The 22,269-nt window shown below is 43.6% G+C and overlaps 1 protein-coding gene across 1 annotated transcript in view; it reads right to left on the reverse strand.

The window, feature by feature from the left end:
• ATRX (ATRX chromatin remodeler) overlaps positions 1-22,269 on the reverse strand; it is a 126,437-nt gene that overhangs the window by 20,290 nt on the left and 83,878 nt on the right. Inside the window, exons 22-28 of the mRNA XM_067471684.1 lie at positions 18,089-18,206; positions 15,459-15,583; positions 11,511-11,599; positions 11,246-11,418; positions 4,749-4,902; positions 3,098-3,198; positions 1,965-2,073 (exon numbers count right to left, since the gene is read on the reverse strand). Coding sequence (XP_067327785.1) covers positions 1,965-2,073; positions 3,098-3,198; positions 4,749-4,902; positions 11,246-11,418; positions 11,511-11,599; positions 15,459-15,583; positions 18,089-18,206 — 869 coding nt within the window. The remainder of the gene's footprint in view (positions 1-1,964; positions 2,074-3,097; positions 3,199-4,748; positions 4,903-11,245; positions 11,419-11,510; positions 11,600-15,458; positions 15,584-18,088; positions 18,207-22,269) is intronic.

Raw genomic sequence — 22,269 nt, forward strand, 5'->3', positions numbered from 1 at the left:
TTCCTTCCCGTCTTTCCTTCTCTTCTTCCTTCCTTCTCTATCTCTTTCCTTCCTTCCCCCTTTTTTCTTTCTCTTCTGCTTTCTCTTTTCTTCCTTCTCTCTTCCCTTCTTTCCTGCCTTCTCTCTTTCTCTACATCTTCCCCCTTCCTTCACTCCCTCTTTTCTTCATTCCTTCCCGTCTTTCCTTCTCTTCTTCCTTCCTTCTCTATCTCTTTCCTTCCTTTCCCCTTTTTCTTTCTCTTCTGCTGTCTCTCTTTTCTTCCTTCTCTCTTTCCTTCTTTCCTGCCTTCCCTCTTTCTCTACATCTTCCCCCTTCCTTCACTCCCTCTTTCCTTCATTCCTTCCCGTCTTTCCTTCTCTTCTTCCTTCCTTCTCTATCTCTTTCCTTCCTTCCCCCTTTTTTCTTTCTCTTCTGCTGTCTCTTTTCTTCTCTCTTTCCTTCTTTCCTTCCCTCCCTCTTTCTTTACATCTTCCCCTTCCTTCGCTCCCTCTTTCCTTCCTTCTTTCCCTTTTTTCTTTCCTTCCTTCTCTAACTTTCCTTCCTTCCCCCTTTTTCTTTCCCTCCCTCTTTCTTTCCTTCCTTCCTTTTCTCTTTGCTTCCATGCTTCTTTCTCCCTTTCCTTCTTTCTTCCCCTCTTTCTTTCTTTCTTCTCTCCCCTTCCCCCTCTCTTTCTTTACATCTTCCCCTTCCTTCACTCCCTCTTTCCTTCCTTCTTTCCCTTTTTCTTTCCTTCTTTCCTTCCTTCCTTCTCTAACTTTCCTTCCTTCCCCCTTTTTCTTTCCCTCCCTCTTTCCTTCCTTCCTTCCTTTTCTCTTTGCTTCCATGCTTCCTTCTCCCTTTCCTTCTTTCTTCCTCTCCCTCCCTCTTTCTTTCTTCTCTCCCCTTCCCTCCCTCTTTCTTTACATCTTTGCCTTCCTTCACTCCCTTTCCTTCCTTCTTTCCCTTTTTTCTTTCCTTCCTTCCTCTCTAGCTTTCCTTCCTTTCCCCTTTTTCTTTCCCTCCCTCTTTCTTTCCTTCCTTCCTTTTCTCTTTGCTTCCATGCTTCTTTCTCCCTTTCCTTCTTTCTTCCCCTCTTTCTTTCTTTCTTCTCTCCCCTTCCCCCTCTCTTTCTTTACATCTTCCCCTTCCTTCACTCCCTCTTTCCTTCCTTCTTTCCCTTTTTCTTTCCTTCTTTCCTTCCTTCCTTCTCTAACTTTCCTTCCTTCCCCCTTTTTCTTTCCCCCCCTCTTTCCTTCCTTCCTTCCTTCCTTCCTTTTCTCTTTGCTTCTATGCTTCCTTCTCCCTTTCCTTCTTTCTTCCCCTCCCTCCCTCCCTCTCTCTTTTCTTTCTTTCTTTCTTTCTTTCTTTCTTTCTTTCTTCTCTCCCCTTCCCTCCCTCTTTCTTCCCTTTTTTCTGTATTTAGCTTTTCGTCTTTTAGCTTTTGGGGGCTTTTTAAGTCCCTTCTGCTGTGTTTTTCAGTGTTTTATGAGTGAAGGACATACATTGGGTTGTTAGGTGTCTTGTGTCCAAATTTGGGGTCAATTCTCCCAGTGGTTTTTGAGTTCTGTTAATCCCACAAACGGACATTACCTTTTTATTTATGTAGATAAGTAAAAGCATCTAAGTAAAAAGCACTTTAAAGGAATAGGTAAATCCAATTAGGTAAGAAGATAAGCATGAACATTATAATGTCTTTTCTTTTTTTGGCTTTTGAGGTCTCTTCCACTGTGTTTTTCAGTGTTTTTATGAGTGATGACCACTCATTGGCCTGAGAGGTGTCTTGTGTCCAAATTTGGTGTCAATTCTCCCAGTGGTTTTTGAGTTCTGATAAGTCCCATAAACAAACATTACATAGATAGGCAAAGCTTGCTTCAAGAGACCTGCTTTGCTTATTTGCAACTGACATTACGAAGTTTGAAAAATATGAAAGTCTGCAGGGTTTTGCCGCTTACGGGTCACAAAAAAAAACCCCATGTTTTTTTACCTGACGTTTGTCACGTCGTTGAACTCCTCGGCCCACTTCTTTCTGGACTGAGCCGTCGTGGAGCCGTCCAAACGGTAGTAATCGATGTTCCTGAACCACTTCCCTTCCCCTAGGAGGGCAAAAGGCAAGCGGGTTTCCATCGACCATTTTAAAAGATTGTATCTCAAAACACAAATAGCCCCCCCCCCCCCCCCGGTTAAAACGCTTTAATATTACGATAATTTAATATTGCATGTAATATTACTGATAATATTGGAGTATAATGGTATCGTAATATTATATAGTAATAGATTGTATTACTATTATATTGTATTACAATATATTACATACAATATTATTAGCATAGCACAGTACTAGTATATATTACTATATTGTACGATACCACTATGCTGCAAGATTATTAGTAATATTACATGTAATATATAATTATTATATTGTATTATTATTACTATTAGATCATATTTCATTATAATATCATTATCAATATTACAATTTAATATTACAATATTTAATTTTACAATAATATTATGATACCATTATACTGCAATATTATCAGTAATATTACATGTAATATATAATAATTGTATATTATATATTACATGTAATATTACTGATAATAATGCAGTATAATGGTATTGTAATATTATATAGTAATAGATTGTATTACTATTATATTGTATTACTATCAATATTATATGTATAGCACAGTATTAGTATTTCATATTACTATTTTGTAACACTATTACTATTAGTATTTTATATTACTACAAGAAATATTACATGTAATATATAATATACAATTATGTTGTATATACAGTATTATTAGCATAGCACAGTATGAGTATTAATATATTACTATATCGTAGTATATCACTATACTGCAATATTATTCGTACTATTACATGTAATATATAATTATTATATTATATTATTTGTATTTCATTATAATATCATTATCAATATTACAATTTAATATTACGATACAATTTAGAACCTGAAAAACATGTAAACATGGAAATAGAACGAAATGTCAAAGGTATTAAACCCTGAAACCCGATTTATAAACATCATTAAAGTGAGTGAGTGGAAAAGGCAGGGAGGAAAGACCTCAAGGTCTCCAAAGCTATGCTGACCTTTATATATTACAGGTTTGCCTTCTTCTTTGTCCTGATTGGCGAGCTCCAGGAAGTCCTCAATCAGGTCCAGGGAAATGAGGGACTGGCTGAAGACTAAACTGGAAGGGAGAGGAAAAGGAAAGCGGTGTCAGAGGAGGACAGGCTCAACAGAGGGAAACGGGGACTTGGAGGCCTCCCGATCATAGAATCCTAGAGTTGGAAGAGACCTCATGGGCCATCCAGTCCAACCCCATTCTGCCAAGAAGCAGGAATATTGCATTCAAATCACCCTTCACAGATGGCCATCCAGCCTCTGTTTCAAAGCCTCCAAAGAAGGAGCCTCCACCACAATCCGGGGCAGAGAATTCCACTGCTGAACGGCTCTCACAGTCAGGAAGTTCTTTCTCGTGTTCAGATGGAATCTCCTCTCTTGTAGTTTGAAGCCATTGTTCCACATCCTAGTCTCCAAGGAAGCAGAAAACAAGCTTGCTCCCTTCCTCCCTGTGGCTTCATCTCACATATTTATCACATCTCCTCTCAGCCTTCTCTTCTTCAGGCTAAACATGCCCAGCTCCTTAAGCCGCTCCTCACAGGGCTTGTTCTCCAGACCCTTGATCATTTTAGTCGCCCTCCTCTGGACACATTCCAGCTTGTCAATATCTCTCTTGAATTGTGGTGCCCAGAATTGGACACAATATTCCAGGTGTGGTCTAACCAAAGCAGAATAGAGCATGGGGAGCATGACTTCCCTAGATCTAGACACTAGGCTCCTCTTGATGCAGGCCAACATCCCATTGGCTTTTTTTGCCGCCACATCACATTCCTTTTAACTTGTTGTCCACGAGGACTCCAAGATCTTTTTGAGTCCCAGTTCCCTTGATTCTTATCCAGATGCTTTCAAGCTGGTTTCCTGCATTGTTCTCTTGCATCTCTTCTGCAGCATAACAGTTTTTGACATATAAGGCTACTCCGCCTCCTCTCCCCTTTGTTCAGTTTCTGTGAAAGAGGTTGACGTGCTGGCTGATACCCAAACACGTCCTGCTCTCAAGCCAGGCATTGTCCCCCATTCTGTATGTTTGCATTTCGTTTTTTCTGCCAAAGTAGAGTCTCTTGCATTTGTCCCTGTTGAACTTCACTTTGTTAGTTTTGGCCCATGTCTCTAACCTGTCAAAATCGTTTTGAATCCTGCTCCTGTCCTCTGGAGTATTGGCTCTCCCTCCCAATTTGGTGTCATCTGCAAACTTGATGATCCTGCCTTCTAGCCCTTCATCTAAGTCATTAATGAAGATCCTGAACAGGACCGGGCCCAGGGGGGAACCCTGCGGATGGCACTCCACTCGTCACTTCTTTCCAGGATGAAGAGGAAGCCTTGGGGAGAATCACCCTCTGGGTTCGTCCATTTAACCAATTACAGATCCACCTCACCGTAGTTTTGCCTCGCCCCCATTGGACTAGTTTCCTTGCCAGAAGATCGTGGGGGACCTTGTCAAAGAAGGCCTTCCTGAAGTCCAGACACGCTCCATCCACAGCTTGTAACTCTACCATAGACCTGCCACATGTTGAAACTGACCAATAAGACCATAAGCCTGAACCAGTTTATCAAAGCAAGCGACACATTACGCATCTGGGTGGCTTTGGGGCCTTTCCTGACGGGAAAAGAAGGGCTTACACTTTGTCCCCAAGCTCCTCTGCCATGCGGAGGATTTCAAAGAGCAGCACCATCTTCCCAGAATGCTCCAGCACCTCCGCATCCGCCTCCGTCACAAAATCCTTGTACCAATCCGGCGCGGGGCTCCCTGGGTTGGAAGATGGAGTGGCTTTGCCTAAAGAAAGTGTTTAAAAGAGAGAGAGAGGGAGGGAGGGAGAAAACCAATTTAATCAGAATGTATTGTTTACTGTATTTACTGTACTATTTACTGTATTATTTACTGTATGTTCAACATCTACACAAATGACCAGCCACTGCCAGAAGGGACAGAGAGTTCAATCTATGCTGATGATCGTGCCATCACTGCTCAAGCAGGGAGCTTTGAGACGGTAGAACAGAAACTCTCCAAAGCTCTAGGTGCCCTTACTGCCTATGACAGGGAAAACCAGCTGATCCCTAATCCATCTAAAACACAGACATGTGCCTTTCACCTTAAGAACAGACAAGCATCCCGAGCTCTGAGGATCACCTGGGAAGGAATCCCACTGGAGCATTGCAGCGCACCCAAATACCTGAGAGTCACTTTGGACTGTGCTCTGACCTACAAGAAGCACTGCCTGAATATCGAGCAAAAAGTGGGCACTAGAAACAATATCATAGAGAAGCTGACTGGCACAACCTGGGGATCACAACCAGACACAGTGAAGACATCTGCCCTTGCGCTATGCTACTCTGCTGCTGAGTTTGCATGCCCAGTGTGGAACACATCTCACCACGCTAATGTCAGAGTTCAGACTCTCCAGTCTGGCGCAACAGGCGTGTAGTTTCAAAAATAAACAATCTCAGGCAGCATTCTTCTAAGAGAGCTTTACTAAAGTATCTACTACATAGGAACTACATTTTGGAACACAAAAAGATGGCGACGGACACAGCACAAAACATACAGGCAAAAGATAAACATTCTGTCCTTCAAGCTGGGTAACTCCTTTTTTCTTCCCTGGGCAAAGGAATTTCTGTTATCTCTGTCTCAAGGTTCTTTCTCTCTCTGCCTCTTAATAACAATTCTAACACTCAGCTGAATCCATCTTTGAAATGCAAACTAATACATTGTAATACATTATAATACTAATACAAACACATTGAAAACATACATACATATAAAATAACTATAACCACTCTGACAATTCCCCCTCTTTTTCAATGTGTTACAATTCCTCTCTTACATACATCCATGTGGTTTGCATAATAGTAACTTCTTGACTCTTGACTCTCAACTTCAATATTCACTTATTCTTATTCTTTAACTTTACTCTTCACTCTTACACATCTGTCTACTATTTTAACTTCTGCAATAACTTCATCAAACATTTGTTTCTCTTAACTTCTCTTAGCAATCTAATAACATTTCTATTACATACAATCATATCTTTGTTTGTTTCTGTTACATCTTAAACACATATAAGACTTCTTCCATATTACTCTGCTTTGCTTCATTGTAACTTTTCTACACACAGTAACTTCTTTTCATTACATAACACATTTCTGCAAACTTATAATGTCTTGGTACATACAATCATGTCCCCATACAATTCTGCATTTCTTTTACATATCAACTCTATATCATTACTGCTCTTCATTTCATAATGTCTCTTTGTGATTCTATAATCTCTTCAATACACACAATTACTCTTCTTCATTACTTCTTATTGCATATCATTCTCTTAATACATATCATTCTTACATTTCTTCTTAAAGTACATCATAGCTACTTAATACATCATATCTTCAATATAACTACTATTCTTCGTTACTTTAATGCTTTAATAACCATTACCTTTAATAATCATTTCATAATAATTGTAACCTTTTACACTCTATAACTTTACACCACATGATATGACTTCTTAGTCTCAATACAATAATACAGGGGAAATAAATGCATTATAAAAAATCTTAGCAATACACATAGCAAAACTACAAAGAACATAAAACACATTGCATTTTTGCAAAGGCACCTACGCTTTTTTAGTTGAACACAATTTCAAACATCTTGCACTATTACATTTTTGACAATCTAAACCAATTCATAACAAACTCATTTCATTTCAAAACATTCTGGTACTTGCTGGTTCTAGAACTCACTATCATCCCAGCTGGTGTAGTCTTTACCTACTGCAACTGTATCTACGCCCCCAGTGGCTGAATTATGGTATTGCATGTATTTCACTGCATCTCTCTCATTCATGACACTAATTTGCTTTGTAACTATTGGCTCTTCAGGTTCCTGTTTAACTTGCAAACTTTTTCTTTCAGGTGTTTTTGTCATTTCTCCTCTACTTTTTGGTGATTCTGCTTCTGACTTGTATGTGGCTTCTCTTTCCTTTGAATGTGTACCTCTTTCTGCCAACTCTTGCACCCTCTGCATCACTTCTGCATATTGCTTAGCTATTTTCTCACTCTTTGTCTGTGTGTGTGTTCCTGACTCATGTCTCTTTTTCACTTCTGTGCCTGTGGCAACACTCCTTTCCTTTCTACGTGTATCTGGCTCAATCTTTACCTCTTGTTTCTGCTTCTGCTCAACCTGTACATCTGGTGCAACTCTATTCTCCTCTCTCTTTGTGGGTAAACCATGTAAATTCTCTTTGTTAGTGTGTATGTCTTCCCAGTCTCTCAATCTTTGAAAATATGCCACTCTAGCTAACTTGACTGTTTGTGGTGAACTCAAAAATTTTAGATAATTTTTATAATAGCCTATGAAAAACATCTCACGATAACGGTTGCGTTTGTTTCTCTCATTCACAGATAATAACACATTTGCACAGTGTCCAAAGATTCTCATGTGTCTGAAACTTGGTGCATAGCCATACAACTTACGAAAAGGAATATCATCCAACACCTGATCCCATAAACGATTCATTATATAATTAGCTGTGTGAATTGCTTCTGGCCAGTAAACATTCTCAATCTTCGAGTCTTTGAAAATACATGTTTTCATTTCATTTATATACTCCATTCTTTTATCTGCAATTCCTTCCTCATTCTTAAACTGACTCATTTCAATGACTTCAATTCCTTCTGACTTCACAAACTGTTTTAACTCATCTTTACACACTTCAGCTCCTTTATCAATATACAGCGTCTCCAGTTGTACATCGAAAACATTCTCAACCATTTTTAACCAATTTCCGAGCTTCTCAGTGGCCTCTGACAAATCTTTCAAGAAATATACAAAAGAAAATTTAGATAATCTCTCCACTATCAACATAGTAAATCTAGAATTTGCACCACTTTGTTGGTAAGGTCCTGCAATACTAATGTGTCCTATTTGGAAAAGTCTCTCAGCTCTAATTTTGGACTTCTTGTAACACTTAATTGGTTGTCTTTTTACCTCACTGCAGATTGCACATTTTAAATCAAAATAACATTTTTCAAGCTCATATTCTGGACACAAATTTAAAGTTTTCTTCAAGACTTCCATATCAGCATGCCCCATAATCCTATGGAGTAAATGTATGCACCTGTCATGTTGAATCTCATTTTTAACACATTGCACTTGTACATTCTCATTGCTCTCTGTCTGATTCAATTTCTCAAACATTAAGTACATTTTATCTTTCTTCACACCCTTGGCAATCAAGGCACCCTTGGGGTCAAAAATATAACAATAAATTCCCTTGAACTTTACTTGATAATTATGTTCAGTCAAAGTTGCTACACTTAACAGATTAGTTCTCATTTCTGGTACATACAATACTTTCTCCCAACAAACATTAAGACAAGGGATATAACAAGTACCAAACTTTTCAAACATGAGATAAGACCCATCAGCCATTGTTACCATACTCCCCTGGGTATATTGGGTGCAATTAAAATTACGTAGAGAATTCGAAATATGATGCGTCGCACCCGAATCTAGTACCCATCTGTCTCTTTTGATGCCATCCAGTTCTCCTACAGCAGCAACCATGATCCGCGCTTCTTCGGCTTGACTTGAGCTATTTCTCCCATAATAGCCCCCTCTGTTTCCGCAGCTTTTCTTCACTCTAACTCCAGGGACACGGCCCCCTCTGGACTGGTACCTTCTCTCCACACAATTCCGAGCATAATGTCCAATTTTATTGCAGTTGAAACACCTCCGGCCAGCCTGGGCAAATTCTTTGGAAAGCTCCGCTTCTCTGGCTGCAGCTGACACCACACAAGAATTTATCTTTCTGCTGCTGCTTCTCTGTTCATCCTCACAGCAACTGGTCTCGGCTCCATATCTCCCACAGGCCGTTCCACTGAGTTGAAACTTCCTCTCTTTGCAATCTCTTTTGTAATGTCCTCGTTTGTTGCAAAAATAACACCGATGACGGTCTGCACATCTCACCAACGATTCATCACATCCATCACTCCATCCGTCATTCTCATAAGTTAGTTGGAACTTTGAAAAAGCCATTTTGTAACCTCCGGAATCCCGGATTTAATCCCAGCTGTAAGAAAAACAGCTTCTGGCAGTTTTATGGCTTGGCAGATTCCAACATCAATCACCTTCTTAATCACTCAATTGGCCCAGCGCGCCCCGCTGCGTATCTTCTCTCAAAACTCAGCCGCGTTACTCACCGCAGGGCTGTAATCTTTGTCATCAACTCACACTGAATAGCCACGGCAAAATCTCTCTTTTGCTCCGTCAGGCTGTTTCAGTTCCCTCTTCTGTCAACTGGGTTGCAATTCAGGGCTCCGGCAGCATGCTTACAGGTCTGCTCCTTGGTACTCTTATCATCCATAGATCTGGTCATCAGGGCGTAATTCTGGGCATAATCCGGGCCCATAACCAATGTCAGAGTTCAGACTCTCCAGTCTGGCGCAACAGGCGTGTAGTTTCAAAAATAAACAATCTCAGGCAGCATTCTTCTAAGAGAGCTTTACTAAAGCATCTACTACATAGGAACTACATTTTGGAACACAAAAAGATGGCGACGGACACAGCACAAAACATACAGGCAAAAGATAAACATTCTGTCCTTCAAGCTGGGTAACTCCTTTTTTCTTCCCTGGGCAAAGGAATTTCTGTTATCTCTGTCTCAAGGTTCTTTCTCTCTCTGCCTCTTAATAACAATTCTAACACTCAGCTGAATCCATCTTTGAAATGCAAACTAATACATTGTAATACATTATAATACTAATACAAACACATTGAAAACATACATACATATAAAATAACTATAACCACTCTGACAGCTAACACAGTGGATGTGGCTCTGAATGAGACATGCTGCGTTATCACGGGGTGTCTGCGCCCTACACCACTGGAGAAATTACACTGCTTAGCCGGTATTGCACCACCTGACATCTGCCGGGAAGTAGCAGCCAATAGTGAAAGGACCAAGGCAGAGACATCTCCAGCTCATCCCCTGTTTGGGTATCAGCCAGCACGTCAACCACTTAAATCTAGAAATAGTTTTCTAAGATCTACAGAGACACTCGCTGGAACACCCCAGCAAGTCAAGTCCAAAAGTGGGAGGCTCTAACCTAGAACCTCAACCAATGGCTGATACCAAATGAGAGACTCCCTCCTGGGCACACAGAAAACTGGGCAACTTGGAAGGTGCTGAACAGACTGCGTTCTGGCACCACGAGATGCAGAGCCAACCTTCAGAAATGGGGCCACAAAGTGGAATCCACGACATGCGAGTGTGGAGAAGAGCAAACCACTGACCACCTGCTGCAATGCAACCTGAGCCCTGCCACATGCACAAGGAAGGACCTTCTTGCGGCAACACCAGAGGCACTCCAAGGGGCCAGATACTGGTCAACAAAGGACTCTTAATCAACTACCAAACTCACAAGTTTTGTATTTGTCTGTTTGTTTGCTTTGTTCTGTTAGAAATGTAATATAATGGACTGGTTGCTCTGACACGACAAATAAATAAATACTGTATTATTTACTGGTCATGAGTTCGAAGCCAGCCCGGGTTGGAGTAGGTTTCCAACCAATTGTGTGTAGCCTGTTGTCGACCTTTGCAACCCGAAAGTCAGTTGCATCTGTCAAGTAGAAAAATTAGGTACCACCTTAAAGTGTGGGGAGGCTAAATTAACTGATTTATGAGGCCATAAAGAAGACTCCAGCAAAGCATTCCAGCAGGGAAGCATGCGAGGAAAACGGAAATGCTTCATCAGCGTTGCGGATGGACGATGAAAGCAACAGCTCCCTGGCGGCCAGAAAAAATTAAATAGCCTCCGTCTATGTCTGTATATGTTTGTATGTCAAAAATTGGCATTGAATGTTTGCCATACATGTGTACACTGTAATCCGCCCGGAGTCCCCTGCGGGGTGAGAAGGGCGGAATAGAAAAGCTGTAAATAATAATAATAATAATAATAAATAAGTGTGAATGTTGCAATTAATCACCTTGATTAGCATTTTTACTTTTTCAATAAGGTTATGGTGCAGTGATTTCTATTCGGTTACGGAATTTCCAATACAAGATGGCTTCCTTGGCTGAGCTTTCAAGATTTACATAAGCCATGCTTATTACCTTCCTCTGCCTTGGGGGCGGGCGGAGGATTCTTTGGGGGCTCTTCTGCGTTCCCTTCCCCGCCTCCGCGAGACCTAGAGTTCCAGACCTTAATCACTTCCACGTCGTTATCGCTGCCACTTTCGCTGGAGCTACTGTCTTTCTTGGACTTTTTGCCTTTGTTTTTTTTCTTCCTGTAGGCATAGCATGTACCAACTGTTATGAGAGATACCATAATTATTGCAGTCATCGCAATGAGCACCACCACTATTACAATTCCACTTACTTAGCACATTCATCTGAGCTTAAGCTCACTGAGGACTCCTCGGAATCGGATGTTATGAATTCATCGAGACTGTCTTCATCAAAGTAGCCCTGGAAAACCAAATAACAACTGGTTTGATGAGAGGCTTTTAACAATCTGAGTCACAGCACCATCAGGAACATATCACCATTGCAACAGCTGCCCCAGAATCCCCAAGATCTAGCAATCGTTCTCTAGAGTCATAGAATCCTAGAGTTGGAGGAGACCTCCTGGGCCATCCAGTCCAACCCCATTCTGCCAAGAAGCAGGAATATTGCATTCAAAGCACCCCAGACAGATGGCCATCCAGCCTCTGTTTAAAAGCCTCCAAAGAAGGAGCCTCCACCACACTGGGGCAGAGAGTTCCACTGCTGAATGGCTCTCGCAGTCAGGAAGTTCTTCCTAATGTCCTTTCTTGTAGTCTGAAGCCATTGCTTCATTGCGTCCTAGTCTCCAGGGATGCAGAAAACAAGCTTGCTCCCTCCTCACTAGGATTTCCCCTCACGTGGCTATCATATCTCCTCTCAGCCTACTCTTCTGAAGGCTAAACATGCCCAGCGCTTTAAGCCGCTCCTCATAGGACTTGTTCTCCAGACCCTTGATCATTTAAGTCGCCCTCCTCTTCCTTCTCTGCCCTACAACAAGCAAAAGGTGAGCGCTAGAAATAATATCATACAAAAGCGGACTGGCACAACCTGGAGATCACAACCAGATACAGTGAAGACATTTGCCCTTGCTTCAGGAAAGGCAAAAGCTGCACATTGCATGAGCTGAACCTATGAGCTGAACCAGCACATAGAAGATGGCTTTGAAAGGCAGCAGATCACAGGCTTATGAGACTGTGAACCACCGCCTCCTCCTGAGAAAAATGTATAATATCACAAAGGACGACCACCTCACCCGCCTCATAGGAAACCTCCTACAAAACAGGAGCTTTTTTGTTGAGTTCCAGGGCCAGAGAAGCAGATGGCGGACACAGAACAACGGCCTGCCTCAGGGGAGCGTGCTTGCTCCATCCATGTTCAACATCTACACAAATGACCAGCCACTGCCAGAAGGGACACAGAGTTTCATCTATGCTGATGATCGTGCCATCACCGCTCAAGCAGGGAGCTTTGAGATGGTAGAACAGAAGCTTTCCGAAGCTCTAGGTGCTCTTACTGCCTATTACAGGAAAAACCAGCTGATCCCTAATCCATCTAAAACACAGACATGCGCCTTTCACCTTAAGAACAGACAAGCATCCCGAGCTCTGAGGATTACCTGGGAAGGAATCCCACTGGAGCATTGCAACACACCCAAATACCTGGGAGTCACTCTGGACCATGCTCTGACCTACAAGAAGCACTGCCTGAACATCAAGCAAAAAGTGGGCACTAGAAACAATATCATAGAGAAGCTGACTGGCACAACCTGGGGATCACAACCAGACACAGTGAAGACATCTGCCCTTGCGCTATGCTACTCTGCTGCTGAGTATGCATGCCCAGTGTGGAACACATCTCACCATGCTAAAACAGTGGATGTGGCTCTGAATGAGACATGCCGCATTATCATGGGGTGACTGCGCCCTACACCACTGGAGAAATTACACTGCTTAGCCGGTATTGCACCACCTGACATCCGCCGGGAAGTAGCAGCCAATAGTGAAAGGACCAAGGCAGAGACATCTCCAGCTCATCCCCTGTTTGGGTATCAGTATGTCAACGACTTAAATCCAGACATAGTTTTCTTAGATCTACAGAGACACTCGCTGGAACACCCCAGCAAGCGAGAGTCCAAAAGTGGCAGGCCCAAACCCAGAACCTCAATCCATGGGTGATACCAGATGAGAGACTCCCCCCTGGGCACACAGAGGACTGGGCGACTTGGAAGGCGCTGAACAGACTGCGCTCTGGCACCACGAGATGCAGAGCCAACCTTCAGAAATGGGGCCACAAAGTGGAATCCTCGGCATGCGAGTGTGGAGAAGAGCAAACCACCGACCACCTGCTGCAATGCACCCTGAGCCCTGCCACATGCACAAGGGAGGACCTTCTTCCAGCAACACCAGAGGCACTCCAAGTGGCCAGATACTGGTCGAAGGACATTTAACCAAATACCAAATTTGCAAAATCTGTGGGGTTTTTTTTTCCTTTTCCTTTTTAATCTGTGTGTTTGTTTTGCTCTATTAGAATTGTAATACAATGGTTGCTGATGACACTATAAATAAATAAAAGTCTGAGTCACAGCACCATCAGGAACATATCACCATTGCAACAGCTGCCCCAGAATCCCCAAGATCTAGCAATCGTTCTCTAGAGTCATAGAATCCTAGAGTTGGAGGAGACCTCCTGGGCCATCCATCCCAACCCCATTCTGCCAAGAAGCAGGAAAATTGCATTCAAAGCACCCCAGACAGATGGCCATCCAGCCTCTGTTTAAAAGCCTCCAAAGAAGGAGCCTCCACCACACTCTGGGGCAGAGAGTTCCACTGCTGAACGGCTCTCACAGTCAGGAAGTTCTTCCTAATGTCCTTTCTTGTAGTCTGAAGCCATTGCTTCATTGCGTCCTAGTCTCCAAGGATGCAGAAAACAAGCTTGCTCCCTCCTCCCTAGGACTTCCCCTCACGTGGCTATCATGTCTCCTCTCAGCCTTCTCTTCTGAAGGCTAAACATGCCCAGCTCTTTAAGCCGCTCCTCATAGGGCTTGTTCTCCAGACCCTTGATCATTTAAGTCGCCCTCCTCTTCCTTCTCTGCCCTACAACAAGCAAAAGGTGAGCGCTAGAAATAATATCATACAAAAGCGGACTGGCACAACCTGGAGATCGCAACCAGATACAGTGAAGATATCTGCCCTTGCTTCAGGAAAGGCAAAAGCTGCACATCGCAAGAGCTGAACCTGACTCAGCACATAGAAGATGGCTTTGAAAGGCAGCAGATCACAGGAGCTGTCTTCATAGACCTGTGAGCGGCTTATGAGACTGTGAACCACCACCGCCTCCTCCTGAGAAAAATGTATAGTATCACAAAGGACGACCACCTCACCCACTTCATAGGAAACCTGCTACAAAACAGGAGCTTCTTTGTTGAGTTCCAGGGCCAGAGAAGCAGATGGCAGAAACAGAAGAATGGCCTGCTTCAGGGGAGCGTGCTTGCTCCATCCATGTTTAACATTTACACAGGGACGGAGAGTTTCATCTATGCTGATGATCGTGCCATCACCACTCAAGCAGGGAGCTTTGGGATGGTTGAAAAGAAGCTCTCCGAAGCTCTAGGTGCTCTTACTGCCTATTACAGGGAAAACCAGCTGATCCCTAATCCATCTAAAACACAGACATGTGCCTTTCACCTTAAGAACAGACAAGTATCCCGAGCTCTGAGGATTATTACCTGGGAAGGAATCCCACTGGAGCATTGCAGCGCACACAAAGACCTGGGAGTCACTCTGGACCGTCCCCTGACCTACAAGAAGCACTGCCTGAATATCAAGCAAAAAGTGGGCACTAGAAACAATACCATAGAGAAGCTGACTGGCACAACCTGGGGATCACAACCAGACACAGTGAAGACATCTGCCCTTGCGCTATGCTACTCTGCGGCTGAGTGTGCATGCCGAGTGTGGAACACATCTCACCACGCTAAAACAGTGGATATGGCTCTGAATGAGACATGCCGCATTATCACGGGGTGCCTGCGCCCTACACCACTGGAGAAGTTACACTGCTTAGCTGGTATTGCACCACCTGACATCCGCCGGGAAGTGGCAGCCAATAGTGAAAGGACCAAGGCAGAGACATCTCCAGCTCATCCCTTGTTTGGGGATCAGCCAGCACGTCAACGACAAGCAAAAGGGAGGTCTATCCATTCATGTAGCCTCCTCGAGACTTGGCCATCGGAAGAGCTTCACCAGAGAAAAGGAAGGCAAGAAGAAAGGAAGTGGTGGCCTACCTTGTTCTCTTTGCTGATATAGTCCAGCTGCAAGCACCAGGGATGGGTCCAGATCCGACTCAACATCTGGAAGTCCTGGAAGAGCTTGGCTCCTGCTTTGCCCCTTCCGCCTTCGCTGCTGACGCCTGGCAATAAAGGAGCGGAGGGACATGGAGACACCTTGGCCAAGCAGCACGTGCCTCAGTGCAAAACAACCCTCTCTTTCCTATTTATTTACAGTATTAGTTGTACACGCCACGCGTTGCTGTGGCCAACCTTCCCTCCCTGTTTCTCTCTCTCTCTCTCTCTCTCTCTTTCCTTCCTTCCTTCCTTCCTTCCCTCCCTCCCTCCCTCCCTCCCTCCCTCCCTCCCTCTTTTTCTTGCCCTTCTTCTTCCTTCTCTACCTATTTCTTTTCTTGCTTCCTTTGCTCTTTGGTTCTATCCTTCCTTGTCTCTTTCCTTCCTTCCTTCCCTCCTTCTTTCTCTATTTCGTTCCTTCTCTCCTTCTTTCCCTCTTTCACTTATTTCAGTCTCTCCCTTCTTCTCTCCGTCCTTCCTTCTCTTCCTTTCTTTCTTCCCTTCCCTCTGCCTTTCCCTCTTTCTCTCCCTCCTTCTCTCTTTCTTCCTTTCCTTCCCTCTTTCTCCCCCTTTCTCTCCTTCCTTCCTTCTCTACCCTTCTTTCTTCCCTTCTTTATCTCCTTCCCTCTGCCTTTCCCTCTTTCTTCCCCTTTCTCTCCTTCCTTCCTTCTCTACCCTTCTTTCTTCCCTTCTTTATCTCCTTCCCTCTGTCTTTCCCTCTTTCTCTCCCTCCTTCTCTCTTTCTTTCTTTCCTTCTCTCATTCCCTCTTTCTCCCCCTTTCTCTCCTTCCTTCCTTCTCTACCCTTCTTTCTTCCCTTCTTTATCTCCTTCCCTCTGCCTTTCCCTTTCTCTCCCTCCTTCTCTCTTTCTTTCTTTCCTTCTCTCATTCCTTCTTTCTCCCCCTTTCTCTCCTTCCCTCCTTCTCTACCCTTCTTTCTTCCCTTCTTTATTTCCTTCACTCTGCCTTTCCCTCTTTCTCTCCCTCCTTCTCTCTTTCTTCCTTTCCTTCTCTCCTTCCCTCTTTCTCCCCCTTTCTCTCCTTCCTTCCATTCTCTACCCTTCTTTCTTTCCTTCTTTATCTCCTTCCCTCCTTCCTTCCTTCCTTCTCTACCCTTATTTTTTCCTTCTTTCTCTCCTTCCCTCCTTCTTTCCCTCCTTCTCTCCTTCCTTCCTTCCTTCCTTCTCTACCCTTGTTTTTTCCTTCTTTCTCTCCTTCCCTCCTTCCTTCCTTCTCTCCCCTTCTTGATTTCCTTCCTTCTCTCCTTCCTTTCTTCCTTCTTTCTGTGTACGTTTTGTGTGTATATATGTGTGTTTGTGTATATATATTTGCATATGGTCTCTGATTGGCCACCAGAACATTCTGAGGTAGTAGAGGGAAAAGGAAAGGGGCCTGAGGCTGTCAGGAATGGTTGGAGTTGAAGTCCAAAACACCTTGTGGCCCCCAACAATGACAGAGCAAGACTAAACTTGGCACACACCCCCCTCAAGACCCACTCAACATCCTAGTGCAGTTTGAGGGAGGATGGACCATGGATGATGGGACTTGCAGTTCTTTAACTCACTTCCTTAGAGCACTGTGGCCCACACCAAGGACGGATCAGGACCAAACTTGGCACACAGAGGCCCAATGGCCCATTTTACAACCTGGTGCTGTTTAGGGCAGGATAGGCTATGAATGATGGGATTTGCAGTACCTTCACCCAATTCACTTCCCACAGAACATTGCAGCCCCTACAAATCACAGACCAGATCCAAATTTGGCACACAGAGTACTCATGACCCACTCTACATCTTAATGCAGTTCTAAGGGGATGGACCATGGATGATGGGACCAGCAGCACCTTTACTCACTTACTGAAACCACTGCGACCCGCATCCAATGACTGATCAAAACCAAACTTGGCACACAGAGCCCCCATAACCTACTCTATATCCTGCTGCAGTTTGGAGGAGGGGGGACCATGGATGATGGGACTTCAAGTACCTTCACTCACTTCCTGAAAACAATGCAACCATCATCCAATGACCAATAAAGACCAAACTTGGCATACAGAACCTCCATTATCCACTTTTTCTAATAACCCGGGCAGCGCCGGGTCCCCAAGCTAGTAAATAAATAAATAAAAATAATAAAACTTTATTTATATTCTGCTCTATCTCCCCAAAAGGACTCAGTGGCGTGTGTAAATAAATAAATAAATAAAAACACTTTATTTATATTCCGCTCTATCTCCCCGCTTGGCGGGTACAGATAATAATAATAATAATAATAATAATAATAATAATAATATTTATATTCCGCTCTATTTCCCCAAAGGGATTCAGGGTGGATTCCAAACAGAAAAGGCACACATTCAATGCCCGAATACAACAACAATACATCCATGCTAACAAAGTTTACACAATCCAACATATAAATACCAATTATAACTTAACAAACTAAAATTAAATAAATTAAATGAAATTAAGACCCCAAAGAACGCCCAGCGCAATGCAAAGAGGAAGCAGACATCTACAGAAACAAACCCAAGGAAGTAAAGTATCACAAAGGACTGCGCAATGTCCACCTTACCTGTTAAATGATCCAAGTAGTACCGATAGAGTTTACACTGGATAGGAGTCATCCTAACAGCGAGAACATACTCATATTTGGGGGGCAGGAACTTGGTTAGTGCAGTATAATCCTTCCTCTGTAAAAGAAGCATTAAGGAGAAGCCAGTTATATTTATTGATTTATTTATTAGTGTTATATATTACTATACTGTAATATACCACTATAGTGAAACATTATTAATAATATCACGTATAATATATAATAGTTATATTATTATATTGTATTACTAGCCTTCCCCTGCCACACGTTGCTGTGGCCCAGTCTATGTATATGTGTTTTGTGTGTGTGCATATTTGTGTATATATGTTTGTTTGCATATATATGTGTGTGTATTTGTGTATTAGTGAGTTTATATGTGTATATGCATATTGTGTTTATATGTATATTTGTGCGTGAATGTGTATATGTATATTATGTGTGTGAACATGTGTATATTTGTGTGTGCTTGTGCATACGTATATGTATGCACTAGGCTTGGGCGGTTTTGTTCGTTAATTTCGTAATTTGTTATTAATTCGTATTTAAATTAGCTTACGATCCAATATTGAGCCATGCAGGACTACTGTGAGGAGTAATTAAAAATCGAAACAAATTTTTCCAATTTATTTCGTATTGTTTTGTAATTGCTTCGTAATTGGTTCAAAACTGTTTCGTAATCGTTTCGTAATTATTTCCGTATGTCTGGTGCAAGTTTTATAGTTGTTTGTTTTATCAGTGATAAAAAAATAAATTATCACACCAACAGTCAACAACAGAGGGAGAGGGAAGCTTCAGAAGCTCCTCCTGTCCCATTTGGAGGTTTTTTTTAGCATATTGTGCAATTGCGTCCGACATTAACGAATCAATTCGTAATTATACAAAATTTCGTATATTTCGAAATTTTTAAAAGGAAAATTTCGGAATTATTAAAAAAAACGAAACGCAAGGGCCCCCTAAAAACAAAACGAGTTTAGAACCAAATTTTTCCATGGTTACCCAAGCCTTATATATATATATATAAGGGTGTGGGTGGCCATACTTAACCTCTGGCTCAGACTGTCCCGTGTACCCCTTGGCCTTGCCCCACTAACCATGGAGGATGACTTCCAATCCACATGGAAGCAGGCGGTAGCATCCAAAATCTCCTCGTTGGGATTTTCTCCAGATCTACTACTAGCTATGGATTACAATCAAGCCAAAGCACTTATTAAACAACGTATCACAGACACAGAGCGCCAACTAGATCTGGCCTCGGCTCCAAGCTTCCTTATCAGTGAAGACAGCAGATACCTTGCCTCCCCTATGGCATATTTAACATACCTAGAGGTTCCTATTCATCGAAGGGCTTTCACCCTGGCCCGATGCCATGCTCTCCCATCAGCTGTACTTGAAGGCCGCTACCGGAAGATCCCTTTCCCAGAGAGGCTCTGCCCCTGTGACTCGGGTCACGTAGAAACAATAGAACATGTGCTCCTTCAGTGCCCGTTCTACAGGGATATCCGTGCCAGGCTTATCTTACCTCTCATAGACAAGCACCCAGGCCATTCGGGACAATTTTATACCTCCCTGCTACTTGCAGATGCTAATTCAGCTACAACCTACAGTGTTGCGAGGTTCTGTGCAGCAGCATGCAGAGTCCGCCAGGGAATGACTAGTTCCAAAAGTCAACTGTGTGTCCGGTGATCTTCTTCCCTGAATCTGCAATTTGGTGATGGATCTGGGCATTGTATGGTTTTTACCTTGTTTCCCCTTCCCTTCTGCTCCCTCACCCATATTGTGTTTTTAGTAGTTATATTTATATTTTTAATGTACCAAGCATGCCAGGTTTGTCTGGAAATGTGACACTATTTCCTGTGCTGGTCAATGACCGAAATAAATATTTTGATTTGATATATATATATATATATATATATATGCGTATTAGTGCGTTTATATGTGTATATGCATATTGTGTATATATGTATATTTGTGTGTGCATGTGTATATGTATATTATGTGTGTGAACATGTGTATATTTGTGTGTGCTTGTGCATACGTATATGTATGCACAAGACCAGGGTGGGACAAAGGACTTTTGTCTGCTGGAGCTAGGTGTGAATGTTTCAACTGACCACCTTGATTAGCATTTAATGGCTTGGAAGTGCCTGGGGGAATCTTTCTTTGAATGGTGATTTGATGTGTCTGATTGTTTACTCTCCGTTGTTTTGCTGTTGTAGTTTTTGAGTTTTTAAATACTGGTAGCCAGATTTTGTTCATTTTCATGGTTTCTCCGTTTCTGTTGAAATTCTTCAAAGAAAGATTGTTTGCTTCGTTTGCTTTGTTCTGTTAGAAATGTAATATAATTTTACTGGTCGTCCTGACACGACAAATAAATAAATTACAATAAACACAATCAAAGAATTCGCATGATACCGAATATAGAGAGCAGGGCAAATTGCAATCAGGGAATGCAAAAGAAAACAATATGCAATACCAACAAATAGTAGAAAACTTCAAAATAGATGTCAAAATAGGATTCCAGAGGAAAGAAACTTTTTGGGATAAAATAATAAAAACGGAAGCAAAATTAATAAAAAAAATATACCAGCAACTACTAATCTGGTCAACTGAAATGGAGCAGCTAAAAGGAAACATGATTAAATAGTCACAAGATATAGGTAGACCCATAAACCATGACTGAATGGGAAGAAATTTGGTGTAGGAAAATAAATATGGGTTGCTTACCTGTAACCGTAGTTTCCTGAATAGTCACCTGCGAAATAGCACTTATGGTATTCCTGCGCCCGCGCAGGCCCAGCTTTCGGAACCTTCTAGACTTAAAAAGAAACATTTTGCTCCCCAGTCCCGCCCCCCCTCCCCCCGAGTATATAAGGTCCAGAGGGGAACGACGATGTTCGCCTGGATCGGGCCCTCGATCCCCGTCGGTATCGACGGCTGGAAGCTCTGCTTCGTCTGGATGCAGATCTGCTTCGCCTGGAGGGAGATCTAGACCTCCGAGGTCTACGGTGTCGCTCCTCCCTCCTTGGCGAAGCCGGCAAAGGAGTCGGGTTCGGGAGGGGCAAAAGGGCTCCTCTCGGGCTCGGCGAGATCGAGGGGCCCGCGATCCCGAGCGGTCTGCCCCATTCTTCGACGCCGGAGGCAGCTCCTTCTTGCGCGTCCGCGCCTCCTCTTTCCATGGCAGCCGCTCCTCCCATTCCGGGCGGGGCCGGATCTGTGGGGGCGGGGCTAGCCGAGGCGCTCACTCCCGCCCCTCTTGCTGGAGTCACGGTTTCGGGAGCCTCTCGGTTGGCTGGAGGAGGAGAAGGGAGGCTCGGGCTCGAGGACGCTGGGAGAGCCTCAGTCGACGCCGGGGATGCTCGAGTTTGCGCGTTCTTTGCGCTCAGGTCCCGGGGCGGAGCCAGCCTTCCCGGCGGGAAGAGGAGGCTTGCCGTAGGTTGCGCCTGCACGGGGCGCTGCCTGCCCTCCGGTGGAGTTTTTCCCTCCTTCTTGGAGGCACTGCGGCCCTGCGGTTCCGCGCGGCCATCTTGCGCCTTCTCTTTGGGCTTTTTGGCCTTCTTCTTGGGAGCCGTCTCAGAAGGTAAGGAGGGTGCCTCCTGCTCCGGCGGTGGTCTCGGGGACGGGGACGGGGGGGGTAGCAAAGCCCTTTCATACAAGGCCGCCTTCAAGCGCGTTTCGCGGTTCTTCCACGTCTGCGGGGTGAAGGCCGCGCAAATCGCACAAGTTTGGGAGAGGTGGATTTCCCCCAAACAAGCGAGGCATAGTTCATGCCCATCTGTGTCGGGTAACACGTTTGGGCACTTGGTGCACTTCTTAAAGGAAGTGGTCGCCATTTCAATAGCTACCCGCGCCAGATTCGTCAAAGAGTCGTCGTTCAGTCCAAGTTCGGGGAGCCAGATATCGCAATCGTTGTCAAAGATCAGTCCAAGTCAATATATCACAGGTTCACTAGCTGATGCCTACTTTCTCGGCGGAAAAAAGAGAATTGACGGTTGGTCCCGCCCACGGACCTTATATACTCGGGGGGAGCGGGACTGGGGAGCAAAATGTTTCTTTTTAAGTCTAGAAGGTTCCGAAAGCTGGGCCTGCGCGGGCGCAGGAATACCATAAGTGCAATTTCGCAGTTGACTACGACAGGAAAAATATACTTATGCATCTGAACT

The sequence above is a fragment of the Anolis sagrei genome, chromosome 10 (genome assembly GCF_037176765.1).
Source record: "Anolis sagrei isolate rAnoSag1 chromosome 10, rAnoSag1.mat, whole genome shotgun sequence".
Classification (NCBI taxonomy): domain Eukaryota; kingdom Metazoa; phylum Chordata; class Lepidosauria; order Squamata; family Dactyloidae; genus Anolis; species Anolis sagrei.